General features: G+C 43.5%; 1 protein-coding gene across 1 annotated transcript in view; it reads left to right on the top strand.

The window, feature by feature from the left end:
• BRSK2 (BR serine/threonine kinase 2) overlaps nt 1-24457 on the top strand; it is a 300775-nt gene that overhangs the window by 178681 nt on the left and 97637 nt on the right. The window contains exon 3 of the mRNA XM_041481170.1: nt 19152-19237. Coding sequence (XP_041337104.1) covers nt 19152-19237 — 86 coding nt within the window. The remainder of the gene's footprint in view (nt 1-19151; nt 19238-24457) is intronic.

The following is a 24457-nucleotide window of genomic DNA, read 5'->3' as shown; positions in this document are numbered from 1 at the left end:
AGGAGCATTTAGGATTGGGCAAAGATGCCTTTAGGATGAGTGTTTATTTGCACAAAAAACAGGAGGCATAAGCATACTGAAAAGTGAGGGAATGGGAATTGGGCCAGACAGAAGCTTCCAAAAAGCTCAGCTTATTTGGAGAGTAGAAGAAGCAGCCAGAATAACAAACCATAGGACAGTGAAATTGATTCCCTGTTCCCTCTTCATCATACCCTCCTCCGGGTAAACCTGTTTTGGTTGATAGTGAATATTTCATGCAGTGCTGAGCGTTTTCTGAACTGTGGTGTCCTAGTTTTTCCACCTCCAGCCCCAAAGGAATGTTTTTACATCATGGAGCTTTATTTTTGGGAAGGGGAGGAGGGAGCGGAGGCTGCAGGCTTGCGAAGAGACGGCAACAAAGGGTGTTTCAGAGAACAGCTTGGCTCTGATGTCTCGGCTAGGAATCTCACCTCTGCTCCTTCACTCCCTCCAGAAAACTCCATGAAAAGGGTCACATCCCGAGGGACTGGAGTACAGTTCCAATCAGAATAAATGAACCCTAAAAATGCCACCTTGGGTCTTCTCTCGGCAGACTGCCGTGGTGGGTCTGTGTTAGCTGACAACAACAAGCTGCTGTCACTGTCAGCACTGCAGGTCCATAGAGCTACCAAGGAGAAGAGCTGTGTCTGTCTTCACCTCCCCTCGGCGCAGAAAGACCAGCTTAGAGTTTGCAGGTGTGTCAGTGGGAGTCCAAGAGCCTCACAGGTTCTGATCCAGTGCTCTCTGAAAACACCACAGAAGAATAAACTGCTCCGTTGATCTGCCAAACAGTTCAAAGTCTTGCATTAGACACCATCCCAGAAAACTCCAAAGGAGGCTGGTATTCCAGATCCTGCTGTGCATTTGCGTTTCACAAGTGCGTCTTCCTTTTAGGATAGACAGAACAGCTCTGAAGGCTGGAAAAGTCCCAGAGCCTCAATATGCTTGCTCATATTAGCCTCCTAAAAGCACGCTCTACCTGACCAGCTGAATTAGCATCTGCTGTAACTAAGATAGCAGCACAGCAATTCAGAATCTGACTCACCCCTATAACAGACTGCGAAGGCCAGCACTTGCACAATTCCCTGGATAGCCTGGTTTCTCCTGCCTAGTCACACTTGCCCTCTATGCTCACTGCCCATTATGAAGTGGCAGAGCTTGTTCCTCAGACCACTGAGCTGCAGCTCTGGATCCTCTGGTTCCCTGATGTTAGTCCCCAGTGTGGAGCGTTGCTGTGTGCCTTGTTAGTCTGCAGAGCAAACTGTGCTCACACACCTTGAAGGACGTGGGGCAGGAGCAAGTGCTTAGTTAATGCTTTAGATTTGCAAGGTTTTAGTGAGTGGGAAAAAGGCCTGAGGAAGGTGATGGTACACCTTTCTGTCTTAGTCACTCTTGTCCCCTTACGGGAAAGGAAGAGTGAAGGGAGGAGAGAGAAAAAATGGTTCTTTTGTGTGTGGTGGAGGCAAGAGGAGAGCAGTGGAATATCCCCAAAGCGTGCTCTACCTCCACTGCATTACAAAACAGCAGTTGAGCAGGGGACACAGAAGCACTTAGGGAAACTGCAGCTGAAACTAAGTGAACCTTTCAGTCTACTTATCACAGCATTTTCAGTCTCTGCTTCAAGGAGAAACCATAATAAATAAATAAAAAATCTTGCAAAAAGATCTAGTATCCATCTAGAGAATTGGATGAAATAAAAAGTGACAAACAAAATCACCAGCTCCTGTTTTAGAAACTGTTGTTAAAAATAAACCATCATTCACTGCTGCAGTGCTGCCAGCGTATTTCCTGTCTTTCTGTTCCCTGTGCATGTTGTATAGTTTAACTCCTCTCTCTGTTGTCATGACAAAGATTCCCTGCTTTTCAGCATGAAGCTTGCTCTGTTATTTCTAGTCCACCTGTAATGCTGTCTGCCCTCCCTCCCTGCTTTTGAGGCACTGTATTTGCCTGTGCTCGCAGGGTGTGCAGTGCCTCTGCTTCCTCCTGACTTACGTGAGCACATCTGAATTACCGCTGACTCCTGATGCCGTGTATGGAGCCAGGGCAGTAGAGAAGAGCCCCAGCACCAACCACAATCGGGTGCTGAGCCATGGCAGCATGCTTTGAACTTGCATTTTGCTCCATGTGACATATTGCAGATTTTACCCCCCACTGCTTTGTTCTCTGCAGGCTCAAAGTTGAGTTAGTGGTGACATTTGAAATGTCATTTCTTCATTTGTCAGAGGGTGTGTCTTAGCACGTGTCCTGGCATACCAGATACCATAGCTGTGTTTAAAGACAGAACAAGGGACCACCTCTGGCCTGAAGCATTTATATCTAAACAGGCAGTGCAAGTAAAAAGGCAGGAAAATGTGGGTAAAATCCAATATCTGAGTGTCTGCCTTCTCTGGATACTGAACTATGACACAGATAGATTAAGTAGCCCATGCAGGGTAGAAGAAGCTATTAAGAAAATCAGAAAGTGAAGCTAGAGTCTGAATCACAAATCAGTACCTCAACCTCACAGCCTCCCTTGTATATCCTGTCAGAGCAAGCCAATATTGATGAAGGCATTTGCCAGAGTCTTAGCAGATCCAGCGAATCCAGACTAAGTTAGGAGACCCTTAGACAGCTTTATGGCTTTTTTTGGATATCACTTCAGATAATCATTCCAACTTTAACCCCACCCCATGAAACCTCCAGGGCTTAGGTGGTTATGATTTTGGAGGATGTTTGAGGTATGCCAAAGGTGGGTTTGGATGCACATGTTATTCAAATTCAAGTTTGGAACTATATATATTTATGCCATAGAAAGCGTTGCACTTTTTCTTTCATTTTAGTGTTCTCTCTGGTTTAGATGTGTATTTATGCCAAACAGTATGGATGTGTCCTGTATTTGGAGTTCTTTTCTTGAGAAATATGTCAAAAATATTTGCTGTAATGAGACTGACTACTCCTACCTTTAGTGGAATCCTGCAGCAGCCTTTTATCACTTCCAAAATTTAGGCATTGGCATAGACTTTTCAGAAGGGCTCAGCTTCCATTCTTAGACCAGATTTTCATTACAATTATTTCCACTACAAAGTCTGAAAAACCTGGAAATCTAATTTTTATATTGTTCCTCATTGGAAAGGGGATTCTTCTTAATATCTTAACTGTGGGTAGTGTAACAGCTGAAAATCTGTCCCCAGGGACAGATTGCAGAGAACCTCAGCTCTCAGTGCAGAGAACCCAACATTACTGGACCTTTTGAAACTGTGGGCATTACTTGCTGCTGCTTCCTGCAGGAGAGCAGCCACAGGGGAAACATCCTTCCTCAGGGGCATTCCTGATATGGGAAGTTGTCAGCATCTGGTGAAGCTTCCACTGACAGAATGTGAATTCTCAGCAGGAAGGAAATACTAACTGTAAGAAGTATTACAAAAAGCTTTTTAGTGTTTCTCAATGGTGATTTTAAAAAAAATTATAATGGTTACATTTTGGGGGGGGAAAAAAGAAAAGCTCCTTTAAGAAGAGATGAAAGTTTCTTAATTCTAATGTAAGGAAATCCCTGTGCTCCAGTTTGAAGAATATTTTTCTTGGGAATGAAAAGGGTGCTCCCAGGTATCAGGGGCCTGATCCAGGTTACCTTAGCACCAGGAGGTGGCTTTACAGTGACTGGCAGCAGTCCCTGGTGAGGAAGATGTGCCAGTGAGGTGTTCAGTGCTGATGCTTCCTAACACAGCCTGCTGCTCACACGTGTCCTGCAGGTCCTGGGGCTGCTGTCCATGTGACAGTGACAGTGCTCTGAAGTGACGGCTTGTTCCAGGATCCCGAAGATAATTTGCTTGGAAAGGACAAAGGAAGAAAATGCAAAAAGAATGGTGATCATTCCTGAACAGACTACCTGGCACCTGGCCACTCCCAGAGCTGTTGAGGGCTGGGAGGGGGCAGGGAGCAGGAATGAGTCTCACTGAAGGGAAAGAAAGGTGGAAGTCACCATTAAAGAAACATTAAATCCTCTCTCACTGGGTTTAAGTGGAACTGTTGTACTGGCCAAGTCCTGTGTGAAGGTAGAAGTGCCCCAAGGGCATCTGTAGAAAGCAGTTCTTTTTCTTTTTTCTTCTTCTTCTTCTTCTTAAGTTTTTTCTTAATTTCTCTCTGGATTCCTGCTATTTGTCCTGCAGGACAAAATAACCACATTGTAAGGGGTCACCTGTGACAGTGAAGGGGTTGTTGTTTGTTGTTTTTGTTCAGCCAGTGCTGCAGAGGGGACAGAAGCTCTGACATCGCTGCATCTGCTTTGCACCAGCACATCAGGTCTTGTGCAGCTCTCTCATTTTTCTGTTGGTAAGTTGAAAAATGGGATTGTGCCTTACATTTTGGAAATGCTTGGCAGTCCTGCTCTGGCTGGTGGCTGATCTCTGGTTTGGAAAAGCTGTTACTGTAAGGGGACTTTCCCTTCAGTATTGCATAGTGTGTTTTGCCAAGCAGTTACATTTGTCAGTCACTTGAAGGGCACAGCCAGCTTTCTCAAGTCTCTCTGCTGCATTAAAGGCACTAAAGTCACCTGTCTCTAAGGGAAAGATAGAGGGGCCTTACAAATGCTCTGACTTTTGTTTTGATTACCATGATTTTACACTCCAGGGACTGAAGGGGAATAGCAGTTGTGCTTCATCCAACAGCTGGTACTTACATGTATCCCTGACATACCTGGGTAGGAAACTGGCACAGAGTCTTTAGTCCAATTCTGCAGGAATTTCAGTGGCCTTTTGTGTGGGAGGTTTCTTGCAGGCATACCTTTTCATGCTGTGACTCTGCTGGAACATCAGTCTAACCGAGAGCCAGCCACAGCCACTGTGTTTCTCTTTGAAAGCAGTCGGGGAAGGGAGAACAGCCCTGTGTGGCGAGGAGGAGACAACATCCTCAGTCTTCAGGTGTCTGCAGCTGTGGCACAAGCAGTCCCATCCCAGATGATTAATGAGCAGGCAGGCTGGATGTGAGGAGCAGAGCTCAGGGCCCCTGGCAGAGTGGCTGTGGGGATCCCCCAGGGAGAGGTGGGCTGCTCCATGTGGCAGAGAGAGGACTGGGGGTGGCTCGCAGAGCTGGCTGCACAGAAGGCAGCTGCTCCTCGTGGTGCTGATGTTTTAATCACTGGTGGCTTGACAAGGACTTATCTCACGCCCCCATACTGTTTAGGTGAAGAAAGGACTCGAGAAACATAGCTTGACCCCTTGGTATTAGGTGGGTTTGGGGCTGGGGAAAGCAACTCTATTTAAAGAGGTGTCACAAGGGGAAGGGAAAAAGGAAAGAAGGAAATTCTCCAGCCTCAGTTAAAAATAAAATACAATTCCTATTTAGACCCCTTGCCAGATTAGTTTTGCTGGTTCAGGATCACTCCTGTAAAATGCAGGTGGCATTTCAACCAAAAGGAAGGTGTTGCTAGAAGGGCACCCTGGTTTTCTGTAGCAGAGCAGCAGTATATGCCCTCCTAAGCTGCACAAGGAACTGTCTGGCAGTGCTTGAGGCATAAATTGATTGTTCAACTATGTAGTTTGTGCATCTGCTGGATCCCTGGTGTGCTGGGGAAAGGGAAGTTCACACAGGATTTGGAGACTGCCAGAAGGCCAAGAAAAGCAGCACGCGGCAGGAGCAACAGAACCAAAATGCTTACAATAAAAGCTATTCTGCCAAATAGGACTTCTGGTAAAATGCACACTCACCCATGAAGGCAATCCCCTCAGGTCATCTGAAAATCCTTTTGGTTGAATAAACAGTATGAGGGAGAAAAAATTAGGCTGGGCGGGCTGCTTCTGGCCTACATTTGAAATTCAAACTCATTCATTCATGTAAACCCTCTGCAGATTCTTGCAGTCCTGTGTCACCTCTGAGGTCCTGGGTTCTCTTGTAAGATCAAGAGAAAGAAGGAAGGTTTCCCAGAAGGAAACTTGCTGCAAACTGGGTGTTCAGGTCTAAAGGAGATTGCTCCTAAAGGAGTGATCTCATTAAAGTGCTGACTTCCATTTGGAGTCCTGAAGAATATCCACACTTGCCATGGAAAAGCATGAGGAAGGGCCATTACAGTTAAGATCAAAGAAAGGACACAGCTATGTACTACACATTTTCTTTCTCTCTCCAATGAGCATTGCGTTATTTGAAAATATTCAGAGCACTTTTGAGGGAGGGCTGTTTGATTTTTTTCATCTTTTGCTTATTTCAGATATAAAGAACTGCTTTATATTTCCTTAATAAGAGTGTATCAGAGCTTTCTGTATATTTTCTGTGAGTGAAGCTTTGCTCGTTTGTTTGAAGGTAGAGCTGACAAACTTGGGCCTTCAGTAGGCAGGCAGCAGCCTCCTCTCCTGTGGGCTTTACATGACTGATCCTTTGCAGATCATGAGCAAGATAAGGGATCAGAGAGACACAAGAGAGCTCCAGGGATCTTGGCAAGCCTGGAGAGTGCTAAATTATACCCTGTGGAGACATCTCAGGTTTCTCAAACAGGTCACTGTTCCCGTAGAAGGAAGAGGAACGACAGTAAATGAAGACATGTCCAAAGGAATCTCGTCAAAAAAGTAGCTTTGTAGAATGCATGTTTAATGGGTCAGAAGTAAAGACTATCCCCACTTCCTGGCTGGCCAGCAAAAACATTCACATTGGCCACCATTTCTAACTAAATGAGTTACTCTCCAATAGGTTTGCTAGAACTTGCAAGGTGATTTTTTTCTCACTTTCTTTCATCACTTCTCTGTCTTTTATTGCTTTTTTTGCTATACAGTCATGGTGTAGACTAAGCATGCACTTCAAACATTTTCTTGAAATGGAAGTAAAACATTTTCTACAACTTTCAAGTCCCTAGCCATCCTGAAGGGAACATGGAAAATGTGTGGAGAATTGCCAAGAAAATCACTCTTGCCTTAAGAAAAAATTGGTTAACAATATGGAAACCATTTGGAAACGATAGCAAGAATAAGAATGCAAAACCAGAGGAGAAATAGTCAAAAAAAAAAAAAGGGTTCTCACAGTCTCTAGGATTTCACAGAATGTGGTTGTTTTTATGTGGCTTCTGTGGTAGCATAAGGAATGCAATCTAAAATAAAGAACAGGCTCCCATTTTGGATGTGTAACATTTCCCTACTCTAAATACAGGAACATGTGGGCAGCAGAATAATACCAAAGAACAGGACAAAACTGTGGATGACCCTCAAGTTGTCCACTTGGCATGGAGTAAGACTGTTACCAAGGAAGGGAAAAAGAGCTCAACAGTTATGTGTAGATCCCTGCAGGGAAGAGGGATGGCCTCCTAAAGTCACCACAATTCCTTACCAACTGCTGATGCTCTGAGTTCTGTGTGGTGCAAGGATAGAATCTCCGTGCCACTTTCCTCACAAATACGTTTGCATAAGCCAGGATTCAACACGTGAACCTCACAGCACAGGCACTGTTTCCTCATATCTGAGGTTACTGCTGTGTTTCCTCAGCATGGCATCCGCCTCAGCAAGATTTTGGTTGCTTTTTTGTCTGTCTTGTGTTTGTGTGGGAGGCAGTATAAGCTTGGGGAAAAGGCTTTCTCCATTGGAAAGAAGGGAGCTAATTATGTCCCCTATAAAGAGAGGTAATTGGTTTTCCTTTCTGTAGAGAGAGGATGACATGAACAGCATCCTTTGCCTTTTTATTCCAAAACTCTGTTGTGACCATAAGGGTGAGTACTGGAAAACTCTCCCATTCACAGGTTGTTTTTCACATATTCCAGACATCTGGGAACAAGGTTCAGCTGACTGATGAATATGATCTCTTGAAGAAAACACTGAAAAGTTGGGGTGGGAGGGGGTTACATCTAGCCCAGCTGTCCATTTCAAATATTGTTGGTTTCAAATTTAGCCTGCCATTTTCTCAGCAAAATGTTTGTGAGCACTTTTCGATCTGCACATATATATATTTAAGTATTTGGCAAGTGCAAGGGAGTTTGAATTGGATTGTGAAAGGAGGATTCCTTTTTGTGTGCCAAAGCATCCCAAGGTGTACAGGCCTAAGGTGGTATGATTTAAGTGAATCCCAGTTTTCAAATTCTCATCTTTTTTTACAATGCATTCTCTGCCACTTTCAGGAATAAGTGGAATAAGCAAGTCCATCCAAGTCCATTGTCCTCAGAGAATTAAGCTAATTTGCTAAACTAATTTGCTAAAGTTGGAACTTTCCCGTTGCTTTAGCTATGTAATTTTTGAGTCATTAGCACTTTCCTAGCGATGTGTTGTCACCTGACTTACCAAAGTGTTGCATCCTATCTTTGCTCTTCATCAAAAGCCAAATAGCTGTGAATTCTGTGTTAGATGTGATACGTAGGACAGATACAAAGGAAGGGGAAGAGACTCAAATAATGGCACCTAAGTTGACTATTTGAAGATATACAACCACAACTTCTTCAGAAATAATAAAAATACCACCTTCTCAAATTTAAAATGCCTTAATTTCATTGCTCTCCCTGATCTCTGTGCAACAAAGCTGTGTTGGTGGGTGCATCTGCACTGCAGTACAACACTTCTCACAACAGTATAGGTTGTTTTGGAGTGACACAGGTAATTCAAGACCATTCTGCAGAAGTGATTGTCACTATGTGGAAAAGAGGACCTGTTTTAGGATAGGGAATATGTCTGGCTGTGTCTTAGTATGGTGAAGCTGAAGAATTGGCCATTACAATTCAGAACAGCTCTGAAATACTGCAGCATCTGAGAAGTAATGTCTGAGGCACAGATTCATAAATAGAAAAGCAGGACTCATATTACAAGACCCTTCTCTAGAGACCTAGAACTTAAAGATGGAATTTGCCAATCATTACTGGCTGGCTCTGGTCTCAATTAGTAGTAAGTGTCCCAGGAACTTTGATATAAGGAGATAGGCCAATGCCAAGTACTTCTGAAAGTATGACCTGACTGAATAATGTATTGGAAAACATAATGAAGATGTGAAAAATCATTGTATTCCGTGCCAGAGTATACACTGGATATGGCCAGAGGTGTCTTTAGTCCTCATTTCCTAAGTAGGTTCAGACAATGAGGAGCTGGAATGACTGAGCTTATCCTCATCACTTGTTTTGAGATGCTTGAGAAACTATCTTTGCAATGTTGTTTGTAAACCTTGCTTGCCAAGAGGCTTCTTGATCCTGATATTGATGTTGATAGTCTGCAAGATGTCATCAGCACCTCCAGCAATAAGGGACTGGTGTGTGATGAGAAGGATATGAGAAGAGCAGAGATAAAATAACTGAGAAACAAAATGTTCCTTCGTTGCTGTCTTTGATCTCTTAACTCCCAGCTGTGAGAGATCCTGGTTGCTGATGGCAGCAATGGACTAATTTTCTGCAGCTTCTGTTGCTTGTACAAAACAGAGGAAGATGTTGTCTTCACTGAGGGGAGTACAAGCCCTGCTGTAATGTCTTCTGTTGCAGGCTGAACCTTAGGAGAGGCAGGGAGTCAGCACAGGCAGCGTCAAGACTGAGGCAAAATAGGCAATTTTATTTCCTCTTCTCCTCTCTCTTTCTGCCTCTTGCTTTGTTCTTCAATTCCTGCCTTATTAGTCATTCTTTTGAAGATTAAAGCCCAGTGGAAAACTCCCAGACAGTGCTGCTGTCTTTGCTGTATCCCTGATGTGATGGAAGAAGTGACAGGCACCACGGACAAAGCTGTTGTGTCAGGGTTAGCATCATCGTGAAAGCTTGTGGCTTTTCTCCAAACTGAGGTGCAGTAGGTGAGGGAGGGGAAAGTTTTATGACAGCCACTTAACTGTCCACCAGTAGTTTACCCCTGGCCTGGAGCTGAGGCTGAGGCCACTAATTTTGTTGTGTGAGTCACCAGAGCTGAGAGAACAGGCTTTGAGCTCATGTGCTGTTGGCTACATCCAAACAGGTAGCCCAGAAATAAAGATATTAAGAGGTCATTGCTGATTTCCCATACTGTTCAGCCCAGTTTTGCAAGATATGAAAAAACATGCTTGTGGTTGAGGTGGGTCTCCATGAAAAAGTTTAAATCCCACATCCAGATCAGTGGGCAGGGATGGCTGGAACTGAAGCACTGGTTCGTGTCGTTACAAAGACACACCAGATATGGCCATGTCACTAGAGAGACACACTGGAGGTAGAATTATGGACAAAGCAGACTGATTTCTTATCACAGATAAAAATAAGTAGTTCTTGGGATCGGGTGTCCCCAAGAAGGAATGGACGTGGAAGTACCAGTGTAGAGCTGGTGCACGTGAGGCAGGAGCTGCTGTTTATGCTGCAGGGTGATAGAAACCATTGGCATTCTTCTGCTGGGGCAGAAGAACAGGGCTAGAGGGCTGCTTGGCCTCCCTGAGTAGCCACTGGCTCCACACTTTGGCAGGAAGTCAGCTGTTGGTGCCTCTGCCTGCAGCTGCCAGGCCTCCCCTCAAGGCTCCTTCTTAATTGCAAAGCAAAGTGCAAACATGAACTCTGTGAATATGTGTTGCCCTGGGCCTCTTCACAGTTCCTGGATGAGGTCCATGCTGCTGTTTGTCTGGGATCATGTCCCTCTGGGAGGTGCAATTGTGCTTCAACATCATGTTTTGGAAACAAAGGGGCGAGCTGTGGGTTGGTTCAGACTCTGCTTCTGTCACAGTTGTGAGGGACTGCTGGGCCAGAGGATCCCTTCTAGACATCAGCTGTTAGTATCTCACTAAGTTTATTAATTCAACTGAAACGAGATCCTGATAGACAAATACTTATAAATATCTGTCTAAAGAGTTAAGGGGCAACCAAAAGTGAATGACGGGAGAATATAGCAGAATAACAAAAATCGTATTATCTGTTTTCCACTCCTTGAAATTAGTGATGTTGTTAATCTTGTTGTGGAGAAAGGTAAGGCAGAGATGGAGTCTGGCATTCTGCCTCCAATCTCTGCAGAGCTCCAGCTGTTCTGCCCTCTCCTGGAGCATTTGTTACCTGCCTTATTTCTTATTTCTTCTTAGGGAACCAGAGATGGCCATTAAGGAAAGATGTAGAGAAGGAAATAGCAACCATCCCATTGATTGCTTCTGGAAAAGTATTACAGAAAATGTAAAGGACATTTGTGTAAGACAATGCCAAAGAGCTACACAAGACCAGTGTGACTAATGGAGAAAAAGAGAAAGAGGGAGAAAGAGGCTAGTTGAAACACATAGGAAATGGTAGAGAAATCATCCTTTGAAGCTTTTCCAAAACAGTGCTTTTAAATTTCTCTTCCTATTGATGGTGGACTCCCTCAAGGATCCAGTCCATGGTACAGTCAGCATCACTTCACTGTCTCAGTCCCATTCCTAGGTGCTCTTGGGAACCCCTCTGCCTTATCATATCCTCAACCAATGCTCTCATAAGCTCTGCACTATATTTTTGGCAGAACATTTTGCTGTGCTGTGCTATACTGACTCCTTTGTGCTTGTCCATATTTTCTTAATGGGATTCAGCATCTTCTACATTCTCCACACACTCTTTGGCTCCAGCATTCCAGTGTTGTGTTCGGTATTGCCCATATTAAATCTGTGATGTCTCAAATAATACAAGAAGTTCTGCACCTGTATTATTTGAAGCTGAACTCTCCATACCCTTAATTTTACAGCTTATTTCTCTGTGGGGAGTGACTGTTTCTCTGTAGCTTAGCATAGCAGCCCAAGAGGCATTAAATGTTCAGGGCTGCACCTTCTCTCTTCAGAAGTAACTTCTGCTGGGGGAAAATTACTTACAAATTTCACTCCCTTCCTGCACAGGCCACATACACCCCTGTGTTGAGGTGAACACCCCATGTGTGGAGATACAAGGTTTGACTCTATTTCAGAAGGTTGATTTATTATGTTATATATTATACTAAAATACTACATTAAAACTATACTAAAAGAACAGAGAGAAAAGATAGATCAGAAGGCTACAAAGATCAGGAATAGAACAGAATGCATAACAAAATCCTGTGACTGCTCACAGCCTCGGCATAGGTGGCTGTGACTGGTCATCAATTGAAAACATTCCACATGGACCAATTGAAGATGCACCTGTTGCATTCCACAGCAGCAGATAGTTATTGTTTACATCTCTTTCCTGGGGCTCCCAGCTCCTCAGGAGAGGAAAAATCCTAGGAAAGGATTTTTAATAAAATATAGCTACACCCCTGAAATGAGCCCAGTATCCATTTGTATACAGACTGCCCAGAGAGTCTGTATACACAGCACCAAGCCTGACAGAGTTCAAGAAGCATTTGGACAATACTCTCAGGGACATGGTGTGACTCTTGGGATGCCCTGTGCAGGGCCTGGAGTTGGACTTCATGGCCCTTGGGGGTGCATTCCAACTCAGGTTATTCTGTGGTTCTTTGATTCTGTGCCTTGCTAGAGGCAGTAGACTTACAGCTCTACATTTGGGGTGAGCACGGTAGATGTGGTGTGGCAAGGAGGGCTGCACACACGACAGGGACTGAGTGTGCTGCTTTGGAGCAGTGGTTACCAGCGTTCACACACACTTGGCTGTGGCTGCTGCGTGGGGGTGGCAGGTTTCTCATAAATGCCAGGCTGGATGTACATGAGTTATAGAAAGCACTGTGTACATTAACATTAAAGACCAGGATAAGGAGGGAAAAAGAAAGGCAAGTGAAAGATCAGGTTATTTCTCTTGTAGAGTGGCTGCAGGTTTGTGTCCTGCGCTACTTGGCGATGGCAGCCAGGATGTGGCACTCACTGAAGGTGACAGGAGGCACAGGGAGGCTCTGCCTTCCAGTGAAAGGGACCCATTCTGCTGACTGCTGGCACAGACTTGTGTGTCAGTCACTCGTTAGCTGTGTACCACCGGGCAGCAGATAATCTCAAGTGCTGAATGAATAAATCCACTCCTTGTCAGCTCCCATCAGTGTCTTGCATGAAGCCCTGATGCTCCTTAAAGCAGCATACGCTGCAGATAAGTCAAAGTGCCAGATTTACTTGGGAGCTGACGGCAGAGCCCTGAGGAGCACGGCAGGTGTTAACTACAGAGTTAAACCGTGACGTTCCTGGGTAGGATTTTCCATGGCTGGATAACCTGTAGGATCTGTCCCTTCAAGACCTTGGAATCTATGTGTCAGGCCAGGCCATGAATCCTGTTGTGGAGGCGCAATGGCAACAGCAGAAAGGATTTACAAGAATATTAACGCAATATCTGTCCAGGCAACTTCATACTCTCAGACTTTATGCTAAATTTTGAAATTCAGTGGAGCTTTAAGAGTTGCAGTTTTGAAGGGACTATGGAAAAAGACAAGCAGAAACTGACATTTTTGGTATAATACTAGTTTGTGGAAAGTAAATTTCCCTCCTAAAGCTTTATGGTATAGAAGTCTACACATGCAAATTTTAAAATCAAATATGCATCTCACTTGCTTCTCACACATACCTATTTTCATGTATGAGGAAATAGCTTTGAGAAGCACACATGCAAACAAGAATTGTGGTGGAATAAGCCCATAACAGAGCCCTCAGTAAAATGAGGAATTGCTCAGCTTTCCAGTAATTTTGCCTGTTTGTTGTAAGTATTTTGTAGAGCATTGTCTAGCTGTCTGATTCTATGGAGATCTAAGTCTAGTTTTCCCCCTCATTTATCTACTTTTTGTAAAATCTTCTTGTAATTACTAGTACTTAACAGAAAACCTGAATTCATGTTAAAACATTTAATTAGTCAAAATTGTGTAATAGAAGAGTTCTTCCAGATACCACTTAATGATCATTAGAAGGTCTGATTCAAATCCCACTTAAGTCAATTGATGTCTTTTGTTGACTTCAATACATTTTGAATCTGGCTCAATATATTCAGAAATGTGAGGTTAATGGCTATGATAGCAACAATACTCCCCACAGATGCACAACTTTCATGGTCCTCCATTTGCATTCATAATAGACTACTGAATAAGTTTTGGATAAAGGTAATGAAAGGCCATTTTAAGCAAAAAATCAGCCAAATTCAGAGGAAGATAGTTTAATCATTTAAACCCTAATATTTTTTCCACTTCAACTCTATTTAGGCTCCCATAGAAATTGTGGATGGAACTCATAAAATGCATTAGATGTTTTGGTATTGCTTAGATCTGGTAATGGCTTCATCTGTTTGGAGGAATGATGTCCCATCACAGCAGTGATGACCCTACAGGGCATAATGGGCCTGCAGTTACTTGTTGTATAAAGCCATTTATGCTTTAATGCTGCTCTCTTCCGATTTTAGGAGTAGCCTATTTCTGTCATTATGGGCAAGAGTGAACAGGTGACCTAGACAGTCTTCACCAAAGCCAGGCATTTTCACCATTTTTAACTTTCAGTCCCACATAACATGAAAGCATAAGTACCAAATTAATAAAACCCCGGGTATTTTGCTGTGATATTTCTGCTATGGCAGGAACACAGACTTTTCAGAGAACCTAATATTAGTTTCTTCCTATGAGATGCCTTTGGTTTTGCCACTTCAACTCAGTGAAATACCAGAGTGATTTACTCTGCTTTCTGTGCCCTCATCATGGAAATGCAAATTACTGCATAGCAGGCCAGACATTAGAGAAAGTAGGTGCTCTGGTACAAGGCTTCCAACCTGAGTTCTAGCCTGAGGAGTAGGATAAGCAGCCAGATCTCTGCATCCTTTGAAGTTCATTCTGTGTAGAGAATTCTGAATTCAGAAAAGGTCATGTCCTGGATGAGTTTCTCGTAATTGAGGGACAGCCATGAGTTCTGAAAACTATTTCATTAGTTACCTCAAAGTAGGGTCATGTCCTGGATGAGTTTCTCGTAATTGAGGGACAGCCATTAGAGAGAGGTCAACATTAGAGAGAGCTTGATTTTCACAGGAAAACCTACCACACCTTCCCTCCCTGCACCATTTTGCTCTGTGAGTAGGGAAAACAGCATGTTATGTTTGCATCCTGCAGGGTTTTGCTGCCCTTCACCATTTCTGCACCTCCGGAATTCTTTCTCAAGCCCGTGTTTTGAGCCATATGGGAGCTCCTGATGCTACTAGAGAAAGAGAGGGCTTTCTGGTGTGCTGGTGGTGAGCTTCAAAGCTTCCAAGAAATCTGCTGTCCCCCAGCTTTTTGCATGTAGGTGTACTTTGAGAAACTGCTAGCAATGGTTGTTGCAGTGTTTGCACAGGTTTGGTAGATAAAATACAGCCTGGTAATATGAGACAGCTGAGAGCTGCATTTTTCAAGGAGCAGATGGGTCATGAGTGACCCAATAGTTACTGAGCTAACGAATGCAAGAGGAAACTTTCCTTCTACACTGAGACAAGCTATCAGACTCCCTTGACCTGCCCTCCTTGCCTTCTAAGTGAATTTACACCCTGTGTGCCTGACTCAAAAGGCAAGACAGCAGAGCATTTGTTGCCAGTGCAAATTTGCTGATAAGATAGGCCTAAACCAGAGAGATGTGCTTTCCTCTGGGGGAGAATGACAGTGAAGTAGAGATGGAGGAGAGGGATGCAAAGTATTGCATGATTCCTCTATGGGTCACATTGCCCCCGTGTTGCACTTTGTCATTAGCTGAATCACTGGAGCATCCTGTCAAATCAACCTCCTGCACAGATTTTTAGAACCTCTAATTGGCACCTGCTTGGCACCTGCACAGCTACACGTTACCAGTGCGTCTCCTTTTGCCCTGCACAGCCTTTCACAGCTGTTTCTCCCAGTTTCAAGGCACAGTTAGTAGCCCACCATGGCATGAGGCAACCCTGGCTTTAGTTGGGATCCTGTGATGTGACCGAGCATTCGTGAAACAGAAAAGCTTTGCTTTATTCCTTTCTCTTTTAACCATTAGTCAAATGTTTCTCCATGTTTCCTGTTTATCACAGGCTCTGAGCCTCCCTAGACAGGCTATTCTGAGCTTGCCCTGCTTTCTGATAATTGCATGTGCATTAAAGCAAACACCCCTGCAGGGTTTCTCCTCTCCCCTGTCCTTGCCAGCTCGGAGCTGGACAGCATTCCATGGCTTGCAAACGCAGGACTGTGCAAAAAAAGGCATGCCAGGGGCTGGGAAAGCTCGGAGGAGAGGGCAAAGCTGCATGCTATTTCAGGCCTCTCTTATTTTGCCAATGAATTCAGATACCTCTCCTTTCCTAGTGACATGATGGCCCCTAGGTCCTCCTGAGCCATGCATCAGTGACCTCGCTATTGAGATCTACAGTCTGTGTCCAGCCTGTATCAATTGCTGCCTCCTTTGTAGGCATATAAAAAATTAACAGGATCCAGGGGAGTCACCCATCAGTACTAATTGCAGCAATAATTCTGAGAAGGTGGTCTGTTGCATATTTCTCCGAACTCTTGCTTTAAAAGAAGAAAGGGGCAGGACACTGCTGTAAGATTTTTTTGAGGATGAGCTTTATCAGATTGCTGTGTAGAGAACTGGGAATCTCTAGATTCTAAAGTAATACAACCATTAGTGTCTTGTGCCTTGACGTGGGACAAAGTCCTGAGCTACAAGAAGTACAGTAATGACACTTTTCCTTCATAAAACATCTCTCTTGAGATAAGTAGATCAGTTTTGTCCTTGGGTTACGGATAGAAGAGGTAGCAGACTGTAAAAATCTGACCAGTGCAGACAACACACCACCAAGCTGAACACACTGCAGTCAAATGCTGCCAGGCACATCAAGACAGATGCTCTCTACATACCTGGCTTGAAATTGAGACTTCCAAAATTGTATTTCCCCTCAGGATATAGTTCTCAGGAATTTAAAAATATTCATAGAACCTTTTACACTTGCACACTTACAGTGAAAGATAAGCAACTTGGGTTAATTCTTTTCAGCTGGTTCCTAGAATAAATCTGTAGGTCATAAGTAGATATTGCCTTTCTATTCTGATTGTCTGTTACCAAACATAGGCCACACAATCCTGTATCTGAATTCCCTCCTGCAAGTGGTAGCTAAAAGTCACTGCCTGTTCTCATGCTTTAGGACAGTAACCAAGCTGGACCCTGACTGGATGCTGCCATCCACCACTCACTTGATCTGAACTTATGTTGCCACTGAACCAACCAAGAGGTTTCTCTGAAGTGAAACACCAATGCAGTTACACAGCCCATCTGCAGGAAGTTTGATTTTTCATAAGAATGCTGGGGTTGGATTGTCCTTGTCATAGCTAGTGCACTGGTCACATTCCCCATGAAATACCTGTACTTCCCCATCCAAAAGGAACTTCACTGGAGTTGCAGTTTCTGAGCAGTGCAGTACATGTTGCTGATGGTGAATCTCAGTACTATTGGGAGAATGTCGTGAGAGTGGGTGCTTCTTCTGTTTTGTTTTTCCTCATTTTTGAAACAAATCCAACTTTTATCAATTATAGGATTGAACAAGTATCTCTGCAAGTATCAGTGCATATCTTGTAAGACAGAAGAGTAATGGGTCTTTTTGAAGACAAGGCAAAAATAGAATAAACTAGCTACCTCCTGGGTCTGGGGTGAAATAGCTGAACAGTTGAAATCTCCCCAGCTTTTGTTTCCTGTTTGTATAAGTAGCTTTCATCAGAGTGCTGGTCATGAGTAAGTTAACACCCACAGACCTGTCACCATCAAGCACTGTGTATCACTGAATTCCTAGCAGTTCTGGCAGTGCTGAACTGTGTACATACGTGTTTAACTGCATTCCCCACTTCTCTGAAGGAGCTATTTTCAGAGATCCCAAGTGTGGAAGTGGAATCTCTCAGATGACTTTTGACTCTGCAGAGAGGAATAAGTGTCTTTGAAAGACTGAGATTGGCACATGTACAAATATATTTCTTCCATCCTGGTATGTGAGGAAGGCTAAGGATGATGCAGTGCAAAAGTTGCTTTTGCTGTTTTTATGTGATGCTATACAGGAAGAGATCTGGGGTGATAACCAACGTGCTGGGAAATCCTCCTCTGCAAGGTGCTGCAAACTATCACTTTCTAATTTCCTGCAGAGGATCTTACTGGCATTCAGGTAAAGTTGTCTGTGTTCAGGGTTAGCAGAGGATGTTCTCTCAGGAAGTTAAAGGACATCAAGAACTAAAGGTGTATTGGAGCAAGTTCCTAATTACTCATCTGATCTCTGCAGGGGATGCATTAAGGGATGGTTTTGTAGTTTGTTCATGGTTTGTTTGTCAGTATAGCAGCTCTGGGACAATCACTTATTTAAAGGACTGGAAATAATCCTACCTGGTTGTCCTTGTTTGCTTCTTTAGGTCTTTTTCCTGCCTTTGTGGATTCCTTGAAATTTGGCACGCCCGACTGTGCAATGCTTGCACTGCGTCTTGTTGCAGAGTTTGTTTCACACACCCAGAGTCTCCACAGTGCTAACTCCCTTCAACTTGGCCTAGGTCAAATCAGAGCAGTTACAGTGTGGTTTTGAGCAGCAGAGCAATTTTGCTAACGGCTGAGGAACTGCACTGACTCCATCTCTAATGAATACCCTTAGTGGTCATGATAGGAATTTTGGGTGAGAACACGGCTTGCACTAATTACAGGGACTTAGTCACAACTTGTTAACTCAGCACTGAAAACATGCTCTTGGACGTAGCCACACTTGGGCAGCCTGGGAATTGAGGGAGAGTGCAGTCTTGCACTTAAGGCTCTGAACACTGCATCTCCAGTAATCTGGTTTAATTTCTTGTTCTGCCTTGTACTTCTTATGTCACTTCTTATATTTCTTTGCCTTTCTGCACCTCATTTCTGGAGCTATAAAATCACACTGCTGTATGTCTTCTCCCCGACATGCATGGCAAGTTCTTCAGGATGGGGATTTTCTAACATTAATTGAGTATGCAGTTTGTAGAGCAGCCACACCTATGGCTGTGGGAGGTCAGGAGAGCCCTACGTGACATCTTAGAGTTTCTGTACTTTGAGAATATGTCACTGGCTTTGGATTGTGAGGCAGGAGCATCCTTGAATGCTCATGTAACTCCCACAGCTAATTTTCTTTGGTAGATTTGGGACTTTTATTTCAGCCTTGAAATTTTGCTGGTTTTCAGTTCTGCAGGGCAGGGAGTGCTGAGGCTGAATAAATTGAATTTTTCTTGAATTATGTAAGTGCTAAATAAGATACATTGTTACAATTTTCCATATCCTCTGCATATGAGGAGGAGTGGAAAATGGATAAATAGGAATAAAATGTGTGACAATACCTAATGCATTCTAAGACCAAGCTTCTAATCTTCTCTGTTTCTTTTTGTTTCTTCCAGGTGGAGCGGGAAATAGCCATCCTGAAGTTGATAGAACATCCCCACGTTTTAAAGCTGCATGATGTTTACGAAAATAAAAAATATTTGTAGGTATTATTGGCTTTTGCCAGAGGAAGGGGAAGGGAAGGAGAAAGGGAGGGAGGGAGATCAGGGGTTTGGAACTTGGTAACGTTTCTGAAAGAATGGAACAGATGTGTTTTTACCCTCTGCTGGTGTCTGTGTGATATTTGGTATTTGGATGAAGAATGAACACTTGTTATTTCCCTGGCTTTTCTCATGTTCTTTTCTGTACTTTCATAGAATCATTAAGGAAGTGTTATCACTGTCCAGCCATTAACCTACTGCCACCATAGTCACCACTAAATCGTGCCCTCAAGTGCCACATCCACATGTTTTTTGAACACTTCCAGGAATGATGGTTCCACTACTTCCCTGCATAGCCTGTTTCAATGCCTGACCACCCTTTCAGTGAAGAAATTGTTCCTAATATCCAATTCAGATGTTTCCTGGTGTGATTTAAGGCCATTTCCTCTCATCCTGTCACTTTTTAACTGGGACAGGATACTGACCCCCACCTGGCTACAGCCTCCATTCAGCAAGTTGTGGAGAGTGGTGAGATCCCCCCTGAGCCTGCTCTTCTCCAGGCCAAACATACCAACTCCTTCAGCCACTCCTCACAGGACTTGTGCCCTAGACCCTTCATTGTCCTTCCCTGGACCTTCTCCAGCACCTCAACATCTTTCCTGGAGTGAGCCTTTACTTATAAGAAACTTACATGCTGTCTCTTTTCCTACTTAAAATAGAGGAAAGAAGACATGTCAGTGTTTTCTCTAAAACAGCAAGAGAGAAGGAATGTTTGTACCTGTAAGATCTGGAACCATTTTGAATCAAAGCTGTAACAGACTTAGAGTGGATAATCTGGATAACCTCCTTTGTCTAACAATTTTCATTGAAACCCTCAACTCTCACTAAAGGTGTTTTAAATTTGTCCCATCAGCAACAGATTTTGGTTTTGAGGGCCACTGATGGTTCTGCAGTGACAGTTATGTAGCAAAGCTTTTTTTGGTAAGGTTTTTTTTTTTTTCCTCCGGATCATTACCAGTGCCAGACAGGGATGTTGTCCACAGACAATCACTTTAGATTGATTTAGGGCACTAAATACGTTGTATCTGTTGTCAGACAAACAGGCCACATTAATCATGGCACAACAGGACAAAAAACAATGTTCTCCAAATAGAAAAGGGTGACCCAGTAGGCAGTAGGGAACTCAGCTATTTCCAGCTTTTTATCAGATTATTACAGGTAGAAGAGAGTGGTTAAAAAGATTAAACAGTTTTTAAAAGCCAGCATCCACTGGTGACCTCTTTTTAGTGTCTCAACACAAGAAAGCAATGACTGTTTATCCAAAGAAAGTGTGTTAAATGGAGGTAAAGTCCCTCATGGACTATTCATCCAGTCTTGATACTGGAGCAATGAATTCCTACTCTGAGAAGCGAGGCCTCTCTGCCGAAGGGTCAGCTTAGTAGAGCAGGCAGTAATTTCCTTTGGCTTCCCCCTGCTCCTTTGGGGCAGAGCCTGCCATCCGTGGTGGAGTGCAGTTGCCAGAAAGAGCTCGTGCAGGCACTGGGTGGAGGCTGGCTCAGATGTTTCCAGAGCTGCATGCTGAATGCTCTGTCCTCAGTGGAACAAATGGTCATGGCTCCATGAAGCCCTGTTTGCCACAGATGAGACAGAGGCCCAGATCTGCTCTGTGTGCAGACAGGCAGCAAAGGGAAAGCAGGCTTTACTGGGAGTACGTTCTCCTTTAATCCTGAAAAGAGAGGCAGAGGATATTTTCTCTGTATTCAGGTGCAAGGGGGGATGAGACCCCTTTTTTGATTAAAAGAGAGGGAATGTTCTTCTTTGTGATGTTGGTTTCTGTGTTGTGTAACCCCGGGTATACGCACACAAGTACACACTCCTGCACGAACAGAGCAAACAGCTGATGGTGGCAGTGGTGACAATGTATGAATACATGCAGAAGAAAGGCCACGAGGGGATGGGCTGTAGAGGTGCTGAAGCTTTCTTCTTGTTCTTAATGCCTGTGAAGTCAGAGCTTTCCTTCTTTACCCCATAAGACTTGGGGGCTATTTTGCTCCTTGTGAAAAATATCTGGTGCTCAGAGGAGTGGGAATGGTGTTACTTTATTATTAAAAAAATACTGCATTTATTGGCAGGAAAACATCTTCATGAAAATCACCTTGAAAAGGAAAGCATCCCATATCTTTAAGCTGTGGCTGGATATTCTGGCTTCTAAAAAACGCTGAGCTCCAAAGCGTGCTTTGCCAATGGCCATTTAGCCTTTAACAATCACTAAGTCTGCTTTGTGCTGTAGCTCCTCTGCCTGTAAGATTAAGCTGTCTGCATCCCCCTGCAAAGGCACCAAATCCCTCTGCTGAAAGACACTGACTCTGAAAGAACAAATGACTGTTAATTAAGTTTCATTTTTTATTAGTCACTATTTTAAAGAAAGAGCACAATGCAGAGCTTCTGCCAAGCCTCCATGTTCAAAATTAGAAACAGCTGTGGCCTTTGATAAATCTGAGAGGTGGAAGAGAGAGCCTGTGGAGGGGTGAGGTGTTACAAGTGCGTGGGGGCTGAGAAGTGTCTATGCATGTACCTTCCCAAATAATAAGACACAATGACCTCTGATTCTCACCAGCATCAGGAAAGGGATTGCTTTCTGGTTGTGGCAGCACCTTTCCATCATGCGTGCCATGCCAGCACTAGCAGTAGTGGCATGGTTTCAGAGAAGCTCATGAATTATGGGTGATATTTCAGAAGCCAGAGTCTAATCACAGTGCAGCACTGGGGAGCATTTCCTCGATAACTGTTAATTTCACAAATCATGTTTGACTTTTAGTTTGTGATTTAATTTGTGACAAGGGGCTTTGGTTGAGTAGATTCCTAATGCAACCATGAATCAAATACTTTTTCCAGTTTATTTAACAATGAGAATGATTTTTTAAAAATAATAATAAAAATCTGTTAGCATATGTGTGTTAGCCAAGCAGTCTTTTCCTGTTTATTTTGGTAGGGTTCTTTTTGCCAAGATAGTTGGAGAGGTGGAGATAGCTAAGAAATCTATTATTCCATCTCTTTATTCATCATTTTAAGTTGTCTTATTTAGTAAGACTGTGGACTACACATCCAGGTGTGAGGGAGCAAACAGAGGGCACTGTGGCTCTCTGTAAGTGACATACAGCCTCAGATATATATTGTGTTGGCTAAACAAGCAATATTACTGACAGTTGAATTATTTCATATTTGTTGTATGATCACACTGATGGCCTCCAAGCAAGACTGGGAGTCCACAGTAATAGATAATTTAGAAATAGCTACAGACAATCAATGCCTCCATCTCTCCCATCATATAATGTCAATAGACAAAACAGCCAGGATGGGGATTCGTCCTCCTTTTTTTAAAGATCAAAATGAATCAAAGTGGCCTGGTATGGGGAATGATCAGTGGGCTACCAAAACTTGTGTGTGCACCAGTCAGTTTGACTAAGGAAGTGCAGACAGTCAGGAATTTTAGGGAAATACAAATCATAGAATCATCACAGAATGGATTGGGTTGGAAGGGACCTTAAACATCATCCAGGTCCACCCCTCCCCTGCCATGGGAAGGGAACCCTTTGATTAGATGAGGTTGCTCAGAGCCCCACCCAAGCTGATGTTGAACACTTCCAGGATGGGGCATGTACTAAGAGAAGGAGCAAGGCAGTAACAGATAATAACAAAATTTTGGTGTGTTCTGTAATAAATACTGGAGGGACACACTCCTTTGGTGATTTCTGCATTGCAGATGAGCTGTGTGAACCTGGGGGATGATCCTCTCTTCTCTGTGCCCTGTATAGAAAAGGTCTTTCCTGAGCTGCCTCTACACAGAGTTTTATTTACTGTGTTTTATGTGGTACATTCAGCTTTTCTTTGGCTGATGGAAAAGCAGTTGTCCCCTATTGGAGGAGCTGTTAGCATGGCAAGCTGAGGGCCACCAGACAGTCCACAGGAGATGGAACTTCCTCTCCAGAGGGGATTGCGTTGACTGATACAGTTCTGTTGCAGAACTCCCAACAGGGGTGGCATTATCTGTTTTGATCTCATTTGATTAACTATTTCGTTTCAACTGTCAGGGGCTTGGTGGGGAGTGGAAGTAAAATAGAAAAAAAATACATACTACAACCACTCCATGCACTTTTCTTTCAGATGTAATACTGGTATTTCTTGATTCCCTTTCTATTGATGTCTGTGTATATATATCTGTAATTTTCTATGTCAAGATGCATACAGATATTTGTGTATAGATGTGTGGATTTATGTTGAATGATTTTCAAATTTTCACATTTAAGATTTCAAATTTCAGATTTTTGGCAGCATTTATTTTACATCTCTGTCATCCAGTTTGATCAGCATTTTAAGCAAGAATCTGTTTTGAATGGAGGAGTAGACACCAGACAATTGTTCTCTGAAGTGTGCTGTGCATTCCTCAGCATCTTTTTCAAATATAACTGCCTTTCTCATCTTTCATCAGTACAATGCTATCACTGGGCAAGTGCCCAAATCTCTTTTCAATGTAAACAACACACCACTTCCTGATTTCAGAGATGAAGGTGCATCACAATGAGCCAGGTAAGAAAATTAAAATGTCCTCCTAGCTGTGCACAACTCACATTTCTGGCTCATACAAAATCAGGTGGCAGCAGGAGTCAAGGACTTACAGCTCTGGTGGTGTCTGCAGAGGCCTTTTTCCTGCCTGTCCTCTCCTCTAGGGTTTTCCTGTAATTCTGTTTATTTTTGTTGAAAACTAATTGTGAGGTGCCAGAAGATGCAGAAAAGATAAAAAAAAGGTTCTGTGTGTTCTTGTTAGTGGTAGGCCAAGACTTTGCCATTCAATCCATCTGCAGGGAAACCTGTCTAGAGCAAGAGTTCAGAAAGTCAGAGTGGCTCTAAAGGCTCAACACTGAAAATTAATTTTGTGGTAGGTGTGCACCTTGGGACTGAGGCTATGGGGTGTCAGGTGCTGTGATACAGGGAAAGAAAATAAAACAGGATTGGAAGGCAGAATAGCATTCTACCCGAGTCTTGATTAGAACTAAGGAAAATATTTGTAACCAGCTACTTTGACCCCTTTTCTTCTGCTGTTGACTTGTTTTAGGACTGTCTGGAATGACAAGTATGTGTAGCCAGAAGAAAGCCAGTGAGTGGTAGGAGTGGAGGGTGTCACTACTCACAAGAGGGACACCAGCCTGGCACAAAGCAGGGCC

Source organism: Pyrgilauda ruficollis, unplaced genomic scaffold (genome assembly GCF_017590135.1).
Source record: "Pyrgilauda ruficollis isolate IOZ18807 unplaced genomic scaffold, ASM1759013v1 scaffold55, whole genome shotgun sequence".
Lineage (NCBI taxonomy): Eukaryota > Metazoa > Chordata > Aves > Passeriformes > Passeridae > Pyrgilauda > Pyrgilauda ruficollis.
Note: the sequence above shows the minus strand (reverse complement) of the source record. Positions and strands in the feature narration are given on the sequence as shown.